At 35.1% G+C, this 22923-nt stretch overlaps 1 protein-coding gene across 1 annotated transcript in view; it reads left to right on the plus strand.

The window, feature by feature from the left end:
- LOC308506445 (uncharacterized protein C8orf34 homolog) overlaps positions 1–22923 on the plus strand; it is a gene marked incomplete at its 5' end in the record, with an annotated part of 300475 nt that overhangs the window by 56642 nt on the left and 220910 nt on the right. The window contains 4 exon segments of the mRNA XM_081069952.1: positions 723–870; positions 6641–6772; positions 13724–13852; positions 19208–19236. Of these exon segments, the coding sequence (XP_080926078.1) occupies positions 723–870; positions 6641–6772; positions 13724–13852; positions 19208–19236 (438 nt within the window).

Below are 22923 nucleotides of genomic sequence, written 5' to 3' on the forward strand. Positions count from 1 at the left end.
AAAAAACAATGTGCAGATATTACCCTTAATCAGACTTTCACCCAATTTAAAGGCGTCATTAGAGCTGTTCAAAAATGAACTGCCTGTTTGGTAGGTAGAGAAAGTCTCCATTGCTTAACTCATTAAAAAAAAGAAGAAAGAATGAATACCCATCAGGGCTTTTGGAAAAAAACAAGTTCTGTATTGTTTGGAAGCCAGTTGAAGACACATTTTGGTTTCTGTGAGTTTTTTGACTTGGTGTTTTTTTTGTTTTTTTTTTTTTCCATTTCAACATAATTTACTTCATTTTGGGGTATTTATATATGCTGAAGAAGGAAAAATAACATTGGGTATATAAGGTATATGGTGAGGTTTATCGAAAGTTTAGTTTGTGGTGTTTCTCAAAAATAGTAATCTGAAGTTTAAAATTCTTAGACTATAATTTATAAAAGAATTACATTAAATGTCTAGTATTGTCTTTGGCCATGTATAATAATAAAAATTAAAATTAATGTATTTTGGCTTTGCCATGCTTTAGCTATGTAACATAAACAGTTTACTCTTCTGCACTTCGGTTTCCTTAAAATGAGGGCAATAACTTGTACCTGTCTGAAAAAACCGTTACTAGGATTAACTTAATTGCTGTATATAAACCAGTTAGAGCTGTGCCTGGTGACAGAAAGCACGATGTAAGTGTTTTTTGCTATCATTAGATGTAAATGCATGCTCTCTTCTGCCTTCAGGAATTAATGACGAAATTAATAACTGAAACACCTGACCACCCAATCCCATTTCTCATTGACCACCTTCAGTCTAAACAAGGAAATCGTGGACAACTTCAAAGAACTTTATCTGGATCAGCAGCTCTCTGGGCAGAAAGTGAAACATCAGGTAAAGAGAAAAAAATATATTTTACTGTTAATTTTGATATATTGAATGTAAAAAATTACCAAAAGTCTTTCTGATTATAGTAAGGTAAATCTAGGTGGTTACCTAGGGTTTCATCTGTACTTCACTTACATGCTAAAATTTATCATAAATTATTCTTGAATTTGAATATATTGTTATGTGTTACGTTTCAAAATATGAGAATTTGTGTATTCAATTTTAATAGAAATAGGTTCGGATTTTCAATAGCTTCATCTTCCCAATAAGCACTGGTGAGATAACTGAGTAGATTTGACTTCCATCTTTGCTTATAAAATATATGTCTGACAGCTTTTTTCTTCTACATCTTGGTCTGTTGGTTTAGCATTTACTTTCAAAACCAAATCCCAACATGCCTGTTGCTTTTGTAGCCAACTCCTTACCTAATTCCCATGGAAATCTGACTGACAGGACTCTAAATGCTTTCCTGGAATGACACCCTCACTTCTCTCATCCTCTTCATTCTCTATGTGATCCCATGAGAGGATTTTGGTCTTCTCTGGCTTTTAGTATTCTCACACTAGTACCTTCTTGGGAGCATGTCTCAAAGCCCCAGTGAATTGCATAGGGTTTAGGGTATCCCTTGAAGAATGTAGACGTCTCTGGTATTGGTTGTCCATACAGAAGTTACTTGTATCTGCATCATCCAGGAAACTAGGATATGAGCTTTGGGCATGCAGAAGAGGGAACTCTTGGTTTTTCCTGGCCTTACTTTTTTGTGTTCAGAGTCTAAGTAGCAAAAGTTTATAGGTATGGGCTCTGATTTGTAGGTACAAAGATGTTAAGACAGACCGGATGAACATCTATGAGCTCAATGACACCCATTTTAGCCCATATTTATAAATTATAGTATCTCAAGTTATAGGAGCATATTAAACTCTGAAGCTTTAATCATTACACGTTTAGTATCTCAGTTTCCATGGATCAGAAGTCTGTGCACAGTTTAACTAGATCCTTTGTTTAATTTCATAGTCTGGAAATGAGGATATTGGCTAGGTTGCATTCTCATCTGGAGTCTAGAATAAGAAAGAACCTGCTTCCCAGCTCTTTTGGGTTGTTGGCAGAATTAATGTCCTTGCAGCTGTATGACTGAGGTCCCTGTTTTCTGGCTAGATTTCAGCCCCTTGGTTGCTCTCAACTTCTAGGGGCAACCTACAGTTCCTTGCCATATGGCTCTCTCACATTATGGCCTCTCACTTCTTTAAAACCAGCAAGGGAATTTCTCTCATTCAAGTTTAATAAGATGGAGTCCTGTATAACGTAACATAATCATACCCTGACATCCCATTACCTTTGCCATATTTTGTTCATTCAAAGCAAGTCAAAGTTTCTGTCTACACTCCAGGGGAGGGAATTATGTAAGGTGTGATAACATCAGAGATCATGGGGATCCTCTTAGCATTCTGACTAGCACAAGTACTTAATGATTCATTGTTTAGAGAAGGTGAGGGAGGAGATTATTATAACTCCCAGTTTACTGACTTGGGTAAAGACATAAATGTTTGTTTCATAAAGCAATCTGGGAACACAGGAATAGATTTATGAAGGATGAAAATAAGTCCAGTTCTATTGATTAACTTGAATTTCTTATGTGGCATTTTAGTCGATAATTCCAGCAGACATTTAGGTGTAAGTCTGAAACTCTGGGGGTGGGTCAAAGCTGGAGTCACAGATAAGGCATTTAAAATCATACACAAACACATTGAAACCATGAGAGTGAAGGAATGGCAGACGTTGCGGTCAAATTTATAGATAAAATATAAGATGAACTGGGAGAAAGCCAATGTGAGATTATATCTGGTGCCTAAAGTTTTGTCTGTTTATTAAGAAGTGAGGTTGTTTACTGAGGACAAAAGGGTTGGGGGTTGGATAGGGGAGATTGAATGAGTGATGCCAATTGTGAAGCATCACCAAGGGAAAGGAAAAAAGAGTTGGCAAAAGGAAAATAATAAAAAGTCTGTCAAGCAGTTCTGGGGCCTATTTGAAGTTGAATGTGTGAATTAATCATGGAAACCATTAGCAAGATTGTTATTTCTCTCTAGTGGTGGCCAGAAATACTACCGTGTTTCTCCTAAAACAAGACCGGGTCTTATATTAATTTTTTTCCCAGGGGATTTTTCAGAGGATGTCATCATGAAAAATCATGCTAAGGCTTATTTTCCAGTTAGGTCTTATTTTCGGGGAAACACGGTAGGAGGGAAGCAGAGAAAATAGTTGGAGGCACTGAGAACTGGTTGTGCCACAGTGAGGGTGGAGGATGGGATAACAGTTTTGCAAGGGCTTTTGTGAGCAAACTGTGCAAGTGATCAAAGCACGTGGTCTGATATGAGAGGGTAGGGAGCAAGAAAAAGAAATGGTTTAGATGTAAAAAGCAAATCAGAGCGCTAAAGACCTTTAGGAGGCCAGTGTAAGTGCAGGTGCCATGGAAATGTGAGATGAATGGAGAGAAAGCAGATTGTGCTGTTTGAGACTTTTGAGGTGGATGGATTCCATATGAGGGGAAAGTCCTGTTGGTGGCCTTAGTTTGGGACAGTCTTAGGAAGCAGGGAAATGAACTTTAGAGTGAGGTTGAGTGCACGGTTTGTCTGCGGAGGTCACCAGGGTTTCAGCCAAGTTGTTGAAAGGTCAGGGGAGATGGCTAAGAGAGTAACCAGAGGCAAAAAGGTCTCAACATGAAGAGTGGTGAGTGGTGTAGACAGACGACATTAACCACAAGATGGGAGGGACATCAACTCAACATTGATGGGCCCAGAAAATCCAGCCTGTGGTGAGTGCCATGTGGAGGAACTACACCCACTATTCCAGGAAGCTGCTGACAACAAAGTGGTCTGGTGGGAAGAACGGGTTTAAAATAAAAGGGGGGATTTGGGGATAGAGGAGTATTTGTTTACTGTAGAGTGAATGTTCTAGAAGGTAAAGTGGAAAAATTTTGAAGGGAAGAGTATGACACAAGGGTATGACACAAGGGAGTATGACACAAGGGAGAAGGAAAGCAGAGCATGATTCTTTAATATGAATAGGACTGAATAAATTTTAATTCAGTGACAGTAAATAGTGCCAGTGGAAACCTTGACTTGTTGAATTGTTTCCTTTGGTGCATGTTCTAATTCACTAGAAAATGTCTCAGTATGCAAAGTATGTGGGTGTATTACTTTTTGAAAATATCTGAAGATGTTCTCTTAGTGACTTGAAATGTATCTACGTATCAACTTAGAATACAACATCTTTTTAAAAGTCTGTCATTTAATATTGTCGAGGAGAAATCTGAAAGCAGCCTTATTTTTATTCATTTTTAGATATTCTAAGTACGTAGTCTTCTTAAATACTTATGAGATTTGATTTTTTTTCTTGATTTCCAATATCCAAATGTTTTCCTGGGAATACAGGTAGATGTTTGTCTCTTTTCTTTAATTTTTCCTTATATTCAGTGAATCCTTTCAATCAGCAAATCCTGGTCTTAAGCCTAGAACGGTTTTCCTCTTATGTCCTTAGTTATTGCTTCTATTTTATTTGCTTTGATTTCTTCTTGTTCAGGAAAATCAACTATGTATAAATTGAGTTTCCTTTACTGTTTATTCCTCTCATTTAATTTCACAGTGTATTTGCCTTTATTGACTAACTTCTTGGGAGATTTATTTGTCAAATGTGTTCTCTGTGTCACTGATTCAATTTTCTGCAGTATCAGTTTTCTCTTTCTGGCTTTGAACACAAATTTAAATGCTGGTATTGCATTTTTAGTTTGCTGTCAGTGTTTCAGTATCTTCTTTATTCATTTCTGTCTGCAGTTATAGTTTTATCATAGGTAGGTTAACCTATCTTCTCTCATTTCTTTTTGTTTCCTGGAATCCATTTTTCTTTTTTATTGAGTAGACACAGTATCACATTCTAAAATTTGAAGAATTTTCATAGTAAAAACCCTTTTCTAAAACTATGATTTTCTTCTGAATCTTGACACTTGATTTTTATATTGAATTTTTTTCTTAAAATGGTATTTTTTTCTGTTTATTTAAATGTAAGTGAGGAGTATTCTATTTAATTTTAAGTTTGTCAATAATTGTGTAGGTGGACTCATATTTGTCCCCTCACCATATAACTTGGATCTTTTTGAATTCTTTAAAAAACTTTTGAAGAGACAGAAGAAATCATGACCGATACTAAAATGTCTAGTCTCATTTGAATCTTGTGGGTCTCTGCTGATCTGCCGAATGACTTTCTGTCTCTTACCTCTTTTCAGTCAATAAAATAAGAACAATATTATTGCTAGGTTATTTAAATTAATGTGGATTTTTTTTCCTTGCCAGTGGTGGAGAACTTAAAACATCACAAAATCTAATACATCATTCCTCCCTGGCTTCTTTTAGCATTTCTTTGTATCATGAGATACTATATTTTATAAACAGGATTCATATTGCTTTAGAAGAAATTATGGTCCTAGGATGGATGTAGAAAGAAAAAATTCTCATAGTTTGTGAAACAACATAAGGAGATAACTCTGAGATAGGGGCATATATTGTGGATGTCTAGAAATCTTTCAATATTTTTCTGATTTGCCTATATTTCGTCTTAATCCTCTCCATAGAAATACCTCCTGGGTTCTGGCAGACCACAGACCAATATTTCTGTTTCTAGTGTTTTAAAATATTTATACCTCTTTTGGTATTTAACCAAATACCAAATGTTGGAGTCGGAAAAATTGGACAGTTAAGTGCAATCTTAACATGAACATTTGAGAAATCCACATAATGTATCATGATGTCTATTTGGTATCTATAAGTGGGTGGTCAGAGAAAGATGTATGAGTCCCTCATAAAGCTAGGATGAGTTGAAAACTTGTAAACTTCAACAAGAAGACAGAAGGAAACTGAGGAATGCAACCTGGATGAAAGAGGAAAATGAGAAAGCAATGAGTGAGAGAGAGAAGAAATAATCAGATAGGCAAATGGGGTAAGGAGAATGTAATGCTCTGAAAATAGGAGAAGAAAAATTTCCACAGAGATAAGTTATCTAGAATATGAAATATAAAATATGGTTGGGAAAGAAGTCAGAGGGACAGACTCATAGAAAGATCATTTAATTTGGGAGTTGGTATGACATTGACTACCTTTGAAGGGGAACTACACTTTTAACAAAGTTGGTTGAATTAATCTTTCTTGAATAGAGAAATAGAAAAAACGAGTGATCCTATGGAAGAAATTTTGGTGAATGTCAGTGGAAGGGGAACTACACTTTTAACAAAGTTGGTTGAATTAATCTTTCTTGAATAGAGAAATAGAAAAAATGAGTGATCCTATGGAAGAAATTTTGGTGAATGTCAGTGGTTTCATGTGTCATAGTGAATCATGGATAAGCTAACATCAGTGAGTTAAATTTACTTAGATGTTTAGTTGTTTTTCTTTACAACAGAATCCAATGCTTTATTCAATGATATCATTGAATGTTATTTTAAGTAATGGTAATCCATGCCGTAAAAAACCTTTCAAATAATTTCACGGTTTAACATGATCTTAATCATATTAGTAGAAAAACTGATTTGTATCAAATTCAAAACTAAAATTTACATGGGAAATCAAGCAAGTAATACTTTTGGGTCTTTGCATTATTTTGTATATAAGGTGACCTATATGTTTTGCTGAGTATATATAATGACTTCATAGATATAGTTTTTCATCAATCTTGAAATCACTGATTATTGAATTCATGTATATATATTTTGTTTGTTTGCTTGCTTTAATAGAACATAAAGGAACAAGAAGGGATTTCAGAAGTTATGACAAACCTTGGCAATTAAATGCAAAGAAGCCAAAAAAGTCAAAAAGTGATCTTGCGGTGTCTAATATTTCCCCACCATCTCCAGAATCCAAATCATGTAAGGAAGTTTGTCTTTCAAAAATTACTTAGTATATGTAAGTCTGTGTTATTAACAAAATGAAGAAAAGGTAAGTAAGAATTGAACCCAAACTCTGTCTGATATTTCTCGCTAATCCAAATGAATTCCATGTCCATTTCAGCATTAACATTGAGTTTTATTTATGTCTACTCATTTTATTCTTAAGCATGTGTAATCCATTTAGACCTTTTTGAGTATAATGTTTTAAGAATGTACGTTGTGTGCAGTGGGTCCCTTGCCTCTCATGATTAGTTTGTAGCATCGTATCATATTCAAAGTAACAACCACCCTATATTTAATAAAGTACATGAGAGCAAATTAAATCTTTCAGAAGGATAGTAAAGGAGATTTGCATTCAAAACATTTAATAAGATTTCATAAAATCCTTCCCCCATGATTTCCCTGAAGTCCTGCTCCTTATTTATTACTGAGGCCTCTATGTTTATTTCTGTTTTCACTCTAAGTACGCCTTCTCTCTCAATGCTCCTTCTCCTTTCCTACTGCCTTATAGCCATTGGGTTTCTTCAGTGCTTTGCTACGACCACATACTATGTATAAACGTGCCATATAGCCAGCCTAGAAGCCTATAACAAGTCAGTTATCTTGGAAGATGGGAGAGCTTGAAAGCAGTTGTTACACATTAATATCTTGTGTTTCTCGTTACAGAGTGAGACGTTTCATTTTAATTTCAACAGAGAAAGGAGTAGGTAGAAAATAGTTATTTGAAAGTTTTGAGAAGCTACTATGTGCTAACTATACTCTGACTTTGGGTCATTTGTGACAGTGACTGAAATTAACTCGAGTTTATTTATATAGTGATACTCATAAAGAGTATTGTATGAATCACAGAATTCTTGTGAGAATTATGTGAAGTATTAAAAATGTCAAGTATTCTTATAAACCAGTTTTGTTTATAAAATTAGGTGCCAACATTTAAAAAAAATTTTTTTTGGAATATACAATTTTAAAATTTACATGTGTTGTTCAGAACCACATCCCCAAACACATTACCTGGCTCAATTAATATGAATTAAAAGAAAAAAATGAATAAAGGAATAAATGAAAAATGGAATGAACCAAGCCTCCTCTCACATGCCCTTTCCATCCTGGGTCAATCCATCTGTCTGTTTGTCTCTCCCTCTCTCTCTCCTTCTCTGTCTAGCCCTCTCTTCCCCTTCCCCACTGAGAAATCAGGCTTACTAATTATGAAGGGGTTGGTCCTGGATCCTGTCAACCTGAGCGTACAATGCTAAAAGGCTCCTCATTCTGCAGAGCCTGTGTTCCTATGGGATACTCCCAAGCCACAGACTGTTGCTGGAGGTCTGGCATCTGATGATACCTCTTTCTGTCAGGTGACCTACTCCCAAGTTCTGTTCCACCAGACTGTTAGCTAGCTTCGTAAAGCAAAAATAATAGCAAAGTGAGTTTCTGTAGTATATGTAGGGATATTATATATAAATATAAAAAGAATCTAGAATTCAAAATTATTAATTGGAAATATATTGTCAAAATGTATTAAATTATTCCCGAAGTAATAGAATATCTATTGACTATATACTGGGATAGGTTAAAGATACCTACTGTATGGAATATGTAAAGCACCACAAAACACAAAAAGGCATTAATGAGAAGTCAGCAGATGAGTTAAAAATGGGATACCAAAATAAAAATGTGATTCATCCTTCCAAAACAAAGGCAAAAAAAAGAAGAAAAGAGAAATAAAGAACAGATTGGAAAAACAAAAATCAAATAAATACCAGGATGGTAGCCTTAAGTACAGACATGTCAATAATTACAATAAATGTAAATCATTACAATGAATAAACTAAACATCTCAGTTAAAAAGCAAAGATTGTCAGGCTAAATAAAAAATATAGACTGTTGACAAGACACATTTTAAACATAAATATACAAACAGTTTAAAATACTAAGCATAGAGAAACCTTAATGGTTTGGTAATATCAGACCAAGATGAAGGGTATTACTAGAGTTAAAGATGGCCCAATAACAAAGTTCCCAATGACATGCAGGAAAAAGTTAGAATTACGGCGAGATACAGGCAGATAGAATAAATAGACCAAAAAATGAGTAACGATATGGAAGATTTGAACACCAGCAATCACATTAACATTTATAGAGCACTCTACTCAGTGAAGTTAGAATATATGTAATTCTCAATTCCAGATGGAATATTCATCATGATAGACCATATTCTGTACCATAAAAAATGATTGAAATTATATGAAGTGTGTTTTCTGCCAAAGTGGTATTAAATTCAACTTAAGTCACAATAACAAACCTAGAAATTACTATACAAATATTTTAACACAATTTCAAGTAATTCATGAGTCAAGAAAAAAATCACAAAGGAAATTAAACAACATTTTGAAAAATAAAATATTAAAATTTGTAGGATGAAGCTAAAGCAGTGCTTATTAGGAAATGTATAGGTTTAAAATCCTATGTTAGAAAGAAAGTATAAAATCAGTTATCTCAGCTTTCATTTTATCAACATACTAGACAATAGTGACTTAAAACAAGGTTATGTTGAGAAAAAGAAATGATAAAAATAACAATAGAAGTTGAAATAAAAGATAGAAAAATTGATAAATCCAGAAGTTGGTTATTTGAAAAGATTAATAAGATAGATAAAAACCTAGCAAGACTGAATTGAAAAAGAAGAGAGAAAATCCAACTACAAATATCAGGAGTGGAAGAGGGAAAAAGACTACAGATTTTGAAGCCATTGAAAAGATAAATGAGGGCATAATTTGAACAAAACTTTGTTGATAAAATAAACAACTTAGATGAAAAGGATGAATTCCTTGACAGATAAAAATTACCAAAACTGATTCAACAAGAAATAGAAATATTTAAATGTCCTATGTCAATTTTTGTTAATTGAATTTACCATTAAACAGTTTCCCACAAAGAGAACTCCATACCAAGATGGCTTCAGAGGGGAATTCAGACATTTGAAAGGGGCATAATATCACATGCAACTCATTCAGAAAATAGAGGAGGCGGAGAGTACATGTTTCAATTCATTTCATGAGGCCTCCATAGCCCTGTTATTAAAATGAATTAAAGCCATTACAAGAAAAGAACTCTGGAGACCAATATACCTCATCATCAAAAATATAAAATATTCGTAGCAGTTTTATTGGTAAAGTCATTTGGAGGAGACGGTAAATTTATTTTTAACCCATAGATAGAAACTTTTGGTGGAAGTCGCAGTGAGTCAGAATTTGATTAATACAGTAAATAATTGCTCAAAATTCGCCCTGCTCAATATACTCTAGGCAGGTGTGTGAAGTAGCAGCCTCATATGGACCAATGGAGGATGCCCATCGACGCGGTACTGTGGACAGACGCCTGCACTAGGGGTGAACTTTGTCTCAGTGACGTCACCGCCTCATCTTCTCAGACTCTATTACCTCAGATGGATCATATTATGTTGTTGCTACTGTTCTCCTATTTTCCATTTCTCCAGGGGACATTTTTTTTTCAAAAATGTATTTAAATTGTAGCACTGAATTTTAAGATTAAGTATAACATAACTAAGGTTTTCCAACCATCAGAAACCTTTAGAAATGTTCTCATCTGAAGGCTGTGTATTGGGCTGATGACCTCCTTAATCTCCTTCCATTATTTATCAGAACATCTTTTGAAATCACTCGACATACGAGTAGTTGGTGAGATCATGTTCTACTGTGGCCTCAGTTGTCCTAGATTTGATTTCCATGATAAATTGGATATCATATGTGTATCAAACCATCACAAGCTACGAAATAGAAAAAAAAAAAAAAGTTCCCTTAATTCCTGTTGGAAGTTGCTGAAGAAAGTCCTTGAGTTGTGTCAGTTGTCCATAGTGTTTCATATAACCTCCCCCAATCTTGGTTCTCTTAAACAAACAACAAGTTTTTCATTTCACATGATTCATTGGACTGGCTGGGCCATTCTGCAGGTCTGACCTGGGCTTGTTGACGTATTCAGGTGGTAGGTCTGCAATGCCTGGGATTGTGGGCAGCTAAGCATATCTGGTGGTTATCTGGGAATATTGATTGGGATTGATTTTTATAAATATATGCTCTTATCTTGTAAATTACAAAAAGAGAGAAATCTTGATAGCATATGGTAATAGCAAGGAAAATTAGATAATGCAATGATACAGATTAGAGAAAGTATTCAACAAAAGTTAACAAAAGTACCAATCGATGTTTTGAAGGATAGGGTGCAAATAAGTTTTACCTGCTTCCTCTTCTGAGTTTCTTTCCCCTTTGCCTGGGCTTGTTCCCAGGGATCCCTTGGGGGGATGACCTGTGGAGTAATATCGGTATGCCTGGAAGTGTTTTCTAAAACCGTTTACCACAGTCACTCTGTCCACTCTTCACTGCTTGAACGCCAGTGTGCTGACATCTCCATCTGAGAGTCCCTTAAACAAAGAAATACAGAGGAAGCAGCTGCATTCTATTTTCTTAATTTTAGGTTTATTTAAATTATAGAAGTGATATTTGCTTATTTTAACAATTGAGAAATACAGACATGTAGAAAGATAATTTCTCTCCTTGCAGCACCCTCAAATTCTACTCCCTCAGAAATAGTTTGTATCTTATCACATCCTTTGAAAGAGGTTGCATTTTTTTCCATCCTTTTCTTTGTATAAACTAGCATATAGTATCTATGTGAGTTGATTTGCTTTTTAAAACTGGCTTTAAACTGTACACATTCATAAGTAATGTGTTTTTATTATTTTGAAATGCATTGTGGATATATCTGCATGCCAATAAGTTATACTTTTTAATAAGTGTATATGAGTACTGAGACAGTGTGAATATATCACAATTTATTTATTCCTGTTAAAAGACATTACATTATTTCCAGAGTTTTACCACTATAAACTATTTGCTGAAATCAACAAATTAGTATCTTACACTTTTTATAAACAACATTGTAATCTATAACATAAGTATAGATGTCTTTATTCTTTATTACAATTTACCAGGCATAAGATTGCTGGGTCAGAGAGTGAGTATATTTTTATATTATAACAGATATTGCCAGATTATATTTAAATAGGTGGCAGAAAAGATATTCCAACAATCTGCCTTTCCTATAGCTTTACCATACAAACATTTTTAAAAAATTATTTTTATCGAAACAAAAATATGTATGGTTTAACAAGTAAAGTAGTACGTGCTACCAGGGTACAATGTGCTTTCTTCTCCCTGATTCTGCTTCTAACATGGAACACTTTTAACTCGTAGATGTTTCTTTTGGTGCACAAGTCTACACATCTAAACATACAATGTACTTAATGCAGTTCTCTTTTACTTCTTAAATTGGAGGAATCATCTCTTGACCTCCTTCTAAGACTTCATGCTTTATATCCCAGCCTTCACCTTATCCTCACACTATAGTCATGCAGACATTTTAAATGTTGGTTGAATACATACTCTGTGTTGATATTAGTATGTCTCTATTAGTTACCCTTTTTCACAGTAGAGCCATAAGATGTCCAATTTGTCTCTAGAATTAATAATTGAGGTGTTTTTCTGTTAGTTTTCTAGGTTTCCATCACTAATGCTTCTCCAAACCCTACTTTAAAGTATGAAACACTCTCACTGTGATCAAACACATCAAGTAATCCTAACATCTGTCTCGTTTTATTGTATATTTTATACTTTACTGCATTTGAAAAATGTTAGAGCCCTCTCTCATGTAGCCTTCTGTCCTCTTGCTCCAGTCTTGGCTCCTTGGACTCTAACCGTTTTCTCAACTGTCTCCTAAGACTGTCCTTCACTGCCATCCTGGGGATCTCTCTTCCTTTTTCTTATGGAGGATCACCTGTTCCCTGAATCCCAAGTCATTCCATTTTTTTTTTTTTGATGGAGCACCTCCACGAGGTGTTTTGTGAAAAAGAGTGCTTGCAAAATCAATTTTGAGTCCTTATAAATATCCTGCTTGGTCCATTAGTTGGATATAAAATTCTAAGTTAGAAGTAATCTTTTGTTGGAATTTTGAAGGAATTTCTCCCATGTCTTCTGGGGCCAAGCATTGCTATTGAGAAGTCTAATGATAGTTTGATTTGCGTTTTTGTCCCTGAAAGCATTTAAGATCTTTTCTTTGTTGCCACTGTTATACAATTTAGTGAAACTATGCCTTGGATTATACTGGACATTTAATGAGTTCTTCTGATCTGAAAAACAATTAAGTTTTTATATTCTGTTACTTTGACATTGGTGCTCCTTGATTGATGTTTTAATGCTTAAATGATCTGAAATTCCGTTTTGGAGGGCATCTCTCTCTCTCTCCGGGGACTAGGTTTCAGTAATCTCTAGCTTTCTAAATCCATTTACTACTCATCAATCCATTTTCATATTCCAATAAAATAGGTTGCTGTTTCTTGCCTAATAATGTCTTCTCTCCTTGTTCAACTAATTCTTTGACCAAAAAGAAAAGAAAGAACATCTTTCACTATAATTTTAGTGCAAACTTGGAATTTGGAGGGAAGTAAAAAAAATAAATACATATATTTCGTCTTCTATGTTTTATTAGAAGACAGCAAGAATATCTTAGAAATACTTACTAATTGCTGATAAAGAAGTTAGTGGTTATTTTAAGCTGCTAAAACATAATACAAAATATACTGGGCTTGTGTGTTTTCCCGAAATTATAAGTTTTAAATGTGTACCTGAATTTTCTTTTTTCTATAAACACTGTCACTCTTCCTTTTACTTGTTCATTTAAAACATGTCTTAAAACCCAGCTTAATAACTTCCCCACTGTTTGCTCACAAGGAAACCCTTTCCAAAACAAACATTTTTATTCTGTACGTTGATCTTGATCCAGTCTTTCACGTAACAACAAATAGTAAGTGTTTATCACTGTGTCGCCTGCTTATGAAGTAATCATTTTTTTCAAACGTAGTGCCAAGGTCAGTAGATCATCCTAAATGGAACTGGCGGACTAAACCACAAAGGCGTGATTTTGATGAACTGAACCACATCCTTCAAGAGAGCAAGAAGCTGGGAAAAGCCCTCGAGAATCTCTCTCGAAGTAAGTTTAGTGACTTGATTATAATTGATATTCCTGACCAATATTAAAGTAGAAACCTCCATTAGTATTACCGGTAACCCATTTCCAACCTCCTCATTATAGTTCTGTGAGAGGTTGAGGAGTGGCCAAGGCATGAGATTGGAAATGAGGATCGATCTTGCATAGTACACAGATTCGTGGGAAGACTGCTGATAGACGAGGAGGAGCTATAGACCCTCCCCCCGCCACACACATACACAATGGCTATTTGATTTCAATTTCTCTACCAGGTCACTATTACTGAGCTCAGATGCACACCTAACCTTATTCATCCTTTTCTTTTGAACCCCATTGTTTTCTGCCATCTTAATTTATAACCATACCTATGGCCTCCATAAGTTTTATTTATTTATTTATTTATTTATTTCAAATGTACAAAACAACGTAATAATTAGACATTTACACCCCTCACAAAGCGATAACCCCCCACATTGGACTACCTTCTGACATCGTAGATAGCTGTTACAATATTGTTGACTATATTCCCTATGCTGTACTCCACATCCTGTGACGATACATACATATATATGTGTATATATGTATATATATGTATTTAATTATAGTTGACATTCAATCTTATTCTGTTAGGTCGGTGCAAAAGTAATTTTGGTTAAAAAGGTTAAAAATAATTTCAAAAACTCGAATTACTTTTGCACCAACCTAATACTTCAGCTTCATGTGTACAACACAGTGGTCAGGCATGTACACTGTCCATGAAGTGATTCCCCCTGATAAGTCCAGTGCCCGTCTAGCACCTTACATAATCTTTGCAACAATATTGATTATATTCCCCATGCTGTATTTCATATCCCCATGGCTATTTTGTGACTACCCATTTGTGCTTTCTAATCTCTGCACCTTCTCCCCAATCCCTAACCCCCTCCCGTCTAGCAACCATTAGTTGTTTCTCTATATCTCTGAGTCTATTTCTGTTTTGTTTGCTGGTTTATTCCGTTCTTTACATTCCACAAATAAGTGAGATCATATGGTATTTGTCTTTCTCCGTCTGACTTGTGAGTTTTTAATGCCTCTAAACTTAAGGATAGAACTGGGCCAGATTCTTAGAATCCTTTCAGAGCCTAGCACAGTGCTTGTAACATACTTTTCATAAAGCAATGATTCTGTAATCCAGGGGCCTACGTTAGAGGTTATGCTCGGCCCCCTATGAGGTGACTAACCTCAGGTACGTCATTAAACCTCCACAGGCCTCAGGTCTCTCATCTCCAAAGGGGGAAGACGCGATTGTGTCTCCTTCTTCTGGTAGGCGTGAAGGTTAAAATGAGGTATTTCAAATGAAAAGCTTGAAATGTTATTGTCATGAAAGTCGTCAATCAAACAAATATTCTGATTTGGTAAATGCATTGTGTATATATAGACATACGCGTACATGTATACTTCATGGTTGTAGTAATGAGTTCAAAGTATTCCTGGCTTTCTCTGGCTTTTCAATATCTCTCAATTTTTAAAATGAGGAACCTGTAGAAGCACATTAATGCCATGGCCTCCCTAAAATTTTGTTTTGGTTTCATGGAATATTAAAAATTCTTAAATGGAAAATAGAACACTAGTAAAGTCTAGTGGATTATATTTTAATATCTGTATTTTTTTTAGCTAGCATAGTTTTACTAGTTTTATGATTTGTATCAAAGTTAAAATTGCCCCTTTGTATATTTTGGGAGAAGTAATATGTATAACATATTTTTCTCTATATATATTGTAATTATATATATTATAATTATGTACAGAGAGAGAGAGAGAGAGAGAGTGAGTTTTTTCATACCTCGTAATTGGTAACTCGTTAGGGTGTGTGTTTAGACTCTTGTGCAGTGAACCCATCTCAGAAGTTCCTTTGCCTTATCATAGGATCTTATAAATGTTGCCATTAGTAGAAACTCTTTGGTTGGGATTCAAGAAAGCCCTGCTTTTGGCTGGATTTACTTTTGGAGCAAACAGTGATAAAATTAGTTTTCAGTTTATTGCTATGTTATGTTCATGAAAAGAGCCTTGTCCAATTAATATGTCCAAGGCTTATATTAATATGTATAAATCTTGATGAGCTGTTATAGAATCTCAACTTTTATTTATATCAATCAGCCAGTGGTAACGTTGGTTTCATTACATGTCATTTGCTTAAAGTTGCAGAATTAATTGGCAACATTAAGTGAGGATTTTGTGTATTTGCCATTCAGACTGTATATGCTTTTGAAACAAAATGCCTAAAGCATATCTCTCCTTGGGTATCCCACTGCCCATTTTCCCTTTAAAATACGTCTTGGGTCTGATTCTCTTCTCACCTGATTAGTACTCACTCCCTCATTCACACTCACAATAACAGTGCCCAGATCTTTTGTTTTCACCATTTAACATGTTGCATTTTGTTCCTGCACCATGACTGAAAAAACAGTTGTGCTTACCGAGCTTGTGGCTGGCTGGATTGCAGTCACCCTGTAGGAGGCGAGTCTCATGGCCAAAGTCCCTCTGGCTTAATACTATATGAGTGTTTTCTCACTCAGGGAGTATCTTGGTGAAGTATTACTGGAGTGCAGACTACGTCCATTCTGTTATTCGACCATCTTCAGCACGTGGTTTCCAGGGCCCCGCAGAAACAGAAAGAGAGTAGAGGAATACGAGGGAGGTTTCTAATGCCTAGAGATGGAAATGTCGAGTCTCTTGTCTGCCCACATTCTGCAAGAACTGCAAGGGAGGTTGGGAGATGTAGTCTAGCTCATGTGCCCAGGAGAAAGATTGCAGTGGTTTGAGGAACAAATAACCAGTCTTGTCCACACTCTTAACTTGCTTCTCTGTTACTCTAAGTGAGCCCTCACTGCCATCAGTGTGATGGTTCTAGAGTGAAAACCTGATCCTTATTATAGATAGTCTGTGACTTCCTAAAACCTCATAGAAGGTGCTTCTTGTCTGGCCCTTAATCATGTCTCAGGTACCATCTCTCATGCCTTATTGGCAGGTCATTTGTGCACTAGCAACACGAGTTTATCACACTCACTGTCGTGCATTTGCTTATGCTGTCCGCGTGCCTTGAAATCTCACCCTGCCTGCCTTCCACTGCTTCCATTTCCACCAAACTAAGTCCTACTCCTCTCTTTAATTTAGCCTCCGCGCAAAACTACTTCCTCCAAGATGATTTCTCGGTTGCTGTCCTCCTCAGGACTGGATTTGGTGTGTTACCTTTTGTGCTGCTCTGCTGTTCTCTGAACACACGTCTCCGCTATACCCTGCTTTTCACTTATCCACTCCCTGAACTCTGAGCTTCCTGTGGGCAGGGCCACTCTGCACTGGGTCACCCCGGCACAGAGCACAGTGAGCTGGGTGAGCGTTACCTCTGGTTCCATGTCTTCCGGATCCATCTTCTCGGAGACCCACCCTCCCTCTTTCCTCACTGTACTTCCACCTTCCGCTTCTCTAAGTGTAGGCCTCTGGTGTCAGATTATGTGTTTTGGTATTTGTAGATTTAGTTTCCTTGGCTTTGACTGTGGCTTATCTATTGAAGGAATTATGCTTTAAAATAGGTAAGTGAGTAGGTAAGTAAATAAACTCAAAACAGTAGCAGTTTCCTATTACGTGACATTGGTCAACACGGGCCTTTGCTTTAATGAGGTGTAGCTTCCAGGGTAGCAGGACTTCCAGTCTTTTCTGAGCCTATGCTTTTGCTGCTTTTGGCAGTTTTCTCTGAAATGAGGCAATGATAGGATGAGTATCTTTAGTTCATCCAGACATTGGTCTGCAGGTTGCAGTTCATGCCAAAATACTGGCTGGAGCTTTTCCAAGGAAAACCCCCCAGCTATTGGGAGAACAGTGAATGTTTTGCTGGCACTAGGAGAAATACCCTGGGTGCTCTCAGTTTAAATGGTTCTCATTAGAGCTTCATGCTTCTGTAAAGAAGTATTTCTTTAAAATTCTTTCAACTGTTTTTAATCAGCTTAAGCTTTGATTACAAGTGAAATAACAACAAGTGAAAAAATACCTTAGGTAATTTGACATTGATAATAGGGAGTGGAAAGAATTATGCAGAGTAGAATAGAGATTTATGTTGATAATTTATTAGGTAAAATCATCAAAATATGTAACTGTTAAGAAAATATAACAATAGGTATCTAAATACAATATGTAAGACTGAACACCTGGAACAATTAAGAGATATAATTTCTTCCCCAAACCAAATTGGCCCTTTATCTAGTTTGAGTGGGTTTAGTCTGGGACCCATCACTTCTTAGTACTTTAATATGTCTTCGTAGCAACCTTTCTCTGTGGCTGTTTTTCACTGGTAAAATTTCTAGGCCTTTCTGATGCTAGCTGAAATTGAGAGTAGTGGACAATGGACAGAGTTTCCAAGGAGCTAGCTCATGAGTAATGTGCAAAATGTGTGTAACAAATTTTTAAAATAGGTAAAGGCTCTTCAAAGGCCTTTTGATTTACTAGTTCTTGGCTGCAGTCTAGATATGTGAAATATTATCGCTATCTTTATGAATAATAGATTTATAAACTGAAGTGTAAAAGAAAATTAAAGATCAGCTGATAGCTTTCTAAAAATTTAATGAGAAAATTCTTTTTGCAGAGCTGAGGGCATTAATGCAAAATGTTAAAAAAAATCGTAGGCTATTTAATTATTTAAATATTTAAGTTTTATGACTGGGGATGAGAAAGATAATTTTGTTTTATATATCTACTGCTCTCTCTTGAAATAAGTTGTCTTTTAAATATTTATTTTTCGTAATATATCCATTTTTAATCTTGAATTAATATTGGAAAGGAACATTTTTGTTATATTGTATTAAATGTAAATATAAGCATTTAAATATATATATTTGGCTTTTATAAACTGGAATAATTTATTTTTAATCTGTTGTAGATTGTTACATAAATCATTTGGTACCCTATAAAGTTCCTTTCCTCTTGAAAGCTGAGTTACTACAAGTGACCATTTATAAGTTTATGTATTTTTTTAAACCCAAACATGCATAAACGCATAACTTATGTTAGGCCTTTAGAAATGGTTACAGTTGCTCCAAAAGGTTTGGGATCTCTGCACATTAGCTCTTTATTTAACAACCTATAAACCTGTTTTCTTTTTGTTGCATGATTTGTGTTGTTTCAGCAGTTCATGCTGTCATAATGGATTTAAATTCTTAATTTGTTTTCATTAGTAGAAAGGATGTTCCACATTGTTTTGACTCACTACTAAAAAGCAAAAATAGAATGGAAAATATCCTAGTTTTACAAATAGAACTTTTGTCTTTAGTATTAAGTTATTAAAGATTGCTTCTAAATCTCTTTTTATAAATCTCTTTTGAATCCCAGGTATTGCAATTTCAGATGAACTTGATAAGGTAAGTTGAACCATGCATCTCATGAAGAGAACGTATAGAACTTAGGTCTTTGTGCACTCTCAAAATGAAAAAGTTTCTGAAACATAAAATGTGTGAATGTAATTTATTTGGTGCTAACATTTTAAAACTTTGAAAATTATATGCTTCGAATTCTTTTTATGAAAGTTATTGCCTGAAATATATATCACCTATTCTTTTGAGTCAAGGGTTTTTGAATGTGATTAGATAAAACTGAATCACTGAATCACTCTATTAAAAAATGGAAACTAATAATATCGTAGTGTGTAAATTATTTGGATTCTGCCTGTATCTAGATGATGATGATGATGATGATGGTAATGGTGATGATATGGAAGACACATAATTCACTTGTTCTTTTCTACAGCTACATTTTGTAAGGTTTTTGTAAGCTACAACTGTAAGGTTTACATTTGTAAACCTTACTCAGTTTTTTTTTTCTTTTCTCTCTTCTCTTCTCTTCTCTTCTCTTCTCTTCTCTTCTCTTCTCTTCTCTTCTCTTCTCTTCTCTTCTCTTCTCTTCTCTTCTCTTCTCTTTTCTTTTTTTAAGATGCCAAGAGAATATAATGATGCCTGGCACTGGGGTGATAGTTGTGAAGATGGTGAGAAGTGATATGATTAGATTAGGAATATATTTTAGCAGTAGAATCAATGAAACTTGCTATGAATTGGATGTGAGGAGTTGTAGAAAAGATTAGTCAGTGATGATTCTTAGGTTTGGGGGAGGAGAAACTAAGTGAACTGTGGTGCCCATTTACCAAAATTAGAAAAAGAGGTTTTGGCAGGTTAGGATAGGAACCTGCTCTCTCTTTTGAATTGTTTGTGTTGTCTATTAAACATGTTTGTATGAGTTATTGCTCATAAGAGAAATTTAATTTAGAATTATACATTTAGGAATGATAGGGATAGAAGTTCTCATTGTTTTGGTATCAAGACCCCTTGATACTCTTAAAAATTATAGAGGACCCCAAAAAGCTTTGGTTTATGGAGATTGTACATGTCAGTATTTACCATGTTAGAAATTAAAACTGATAACAATGTTAGATATTTATTCATTTTAAAAACAGTGACAAACGCATTACATTAACAAAAATATTTTTATGAAAAAATGCTTTATTTTCTAAAATAAGATATCTGTGAGAAAGTTACATTATTTGCAGTTTACAAAACCTCTTCAAAGTCTGGCTTACTTGAAAACTGCTGGATTTTCATATCTGCTTCTGCATTCAATCTGTTGTGATACCTTGTTTTGGCTGGGAAAAAATCGACATGAGCTATGTAGTGGGAAAAGGGAGAAGCATCTAGAAATAGCCATCAGTATTTGTTAAATATTTATCCAAATACTTCTCTAAACAGGAAACATTGAAATATTTGGTTTGGTGGCTAAATACATAGAAAGAAAATGATAGAAAATATCGTACAAAAATGGGATCATATAATTATGGCACCTAAAAGTAAACTATAATATAATAATTATATTGTTTTTATAAAAACAATAGTTAACATTTTTCTATTAAATAAGAATATGCCTTTTGAATTTTGTACCATAAAATACATTTTTGGTTTACTAAATAAACAAATAAAATTTATCACTATACTCTTAAATATGAATTCCCTTTAACAAGCCATCATATTTTAAAATTATTTTAATATCCATCTATATTAACTCTATGAAAAACTAGTTTGTGACTGCACAGCAGCAGGTTGAAAAACTGGCAGATGTCGTCTCTTGTCTTTGTCCTGCCTTTCTAATCCTCTGTGTCTGTAATTGTCTTTGCTCAAACTGGTCTCCCTCTTATACTACAACTTACCCTACAATTTGCAGAACTTTAATAATCCTTGCTCTTACACTTAAACCTTAAGTTCATTTTAAGTACAGAGACAAAATCATCACCATTGCTAGGTTCATTTGTTCCTTCCAATATATTCTGCGAAACCCTGGATGCCTGAGCCATAAATTAGCATGTGTGATTCTATTTGGCCCATATCCTTCCCTTTTTTCTGGGTTTGATATGAAGCTGGGTTAGTGTCTCCACCTTGGCTAAAGAACATACTGATTGTTCATTTAACTGAAAATGGATTTCACCCTCACTGGATAAAATTGTAGATGCCCTGACTCTTGGTTCCAAGTATCATGCCCAGGATACAACCTCCCCTCTCTCTCCCTTTCTCTTCCAAGCACTAGTTTCCATATAACCACATTGCATACATTGTGGATTTTCATTTACTTACTTAATATTCATCTTTCTAAAGACTTCATGGAAATTACTGAAATTTATTGCACATGTATTTTCATTTGTTTTGAGGAAGACTACTTGTCATACTAAATAAGATATTATCTGAAAAAAATTTTATGTTAGTAGAAAAAAATTGTTCCCACTCTCATACCTGATTTTCAAGAGTACCAGACAATAAAGAACACAGACTTCCAGCGTCACAGCCACCATCTGGAACCACCCTTGGATGAGAGGGACAGCTTGCCCCATGGCGCCCTCTGGTGACAATGAAGTTCACTGTTTTGCATTTTTCTCAGCAAGAAAAAGTGAATCTCAGGCAGATACTAAAACAACAGTCACACAGAATGATTTACATTTTGTGTTGACCTGACACTTATATCTTTAATGTAATAATATAAATGAATACAGATTCGTATTTTTAATCTTCCATTAACAACTTTGGGGGTTCAGTAAAGATATATTTTTCTTAACCTTTATGAAACACTGATCTTTCACCGTCTTTCTAGTTCGATTATAATTGCATTGAAATTATTTCTTCTGTGACCTTTAAAGCTAGTTTACAAATTCTGAAAAAGGTAAGAATTATTAATTCTATGTAAAATGGAAAGATAAAATAAAACAGATGCTATCTTTAAGGCTTTTTTTTTTAATTGTGGGAATTCTATTAATTTCTTATTGATTAATATTTTCCTTTCCCTTTCCTTAACCACTATTCTGGTTTTCTATTGCTTCTATAATAAATTAAAACAAGACAATTTAACTATCTTACAGTTCTGTAGTTTAGAAGTTCAACACAAGTCTTCCTGGGCTAAAATCAAGGTGTCAGAGGACTGCCTTCCTTCCTGGAGTTCTAAGGGAAATCTGTTTTCTGCCTTTTCTAGCTTCTAAAGGCTGCTTTGTTCCTTGGTGTATGGCACCTTTTCTACATCTTCAAAACTAATGACGTCTCATCTCTCTCTAGTTTCAGCTTGGGAAAGGTCTCCACTTTTATGGAATCATGTGACTTGGCTAATCAAGATGTCCCCTTTGTAACATCATTAGCCTTAATTATGGGAAGTTCCTTTTGACGTGAAATGTAATGTATTCAGAGATTTAGGGATTAGGATGTGGATATTTTGGGGAAGCCATTATTTTGCCTATACAGTCATCATCCAAGGTCATATGGTATTACCTTTCATATCTACATATAATTTTTCAGACTCCTACAATTCCAGTTCATCCTTCAAAATGCCACATGGTAGGCATGGTTGGTGCCTGCCCAGTTCCCTTTCAGTAGGGCAGTGGGACCCATCCTTCAGCTATGAGTGTCAGATGCTATGGGCTCCTTCATCTCCTGAGGATTGCTTCAACCCAATGAAAAGCATCCTGCCCAAAGCTCCCTGGGTTGACCCTCAGCTAACTTCTGACTGAAATAAGGGCCTGAGTTGTCATT

This window comes from Rhinolophus hipposideros (assembly GCF_964194185.1).
Source record: "Rhinolophus hipposideros genome assembly, chromosome: 13".
Lineage (NCBI taxonomy): Eukaryota > Metazoa > Chordata > Mammalia > Chiroptera > Rhinolophidae > Rhinolophus > Rhinolophus hipposideros.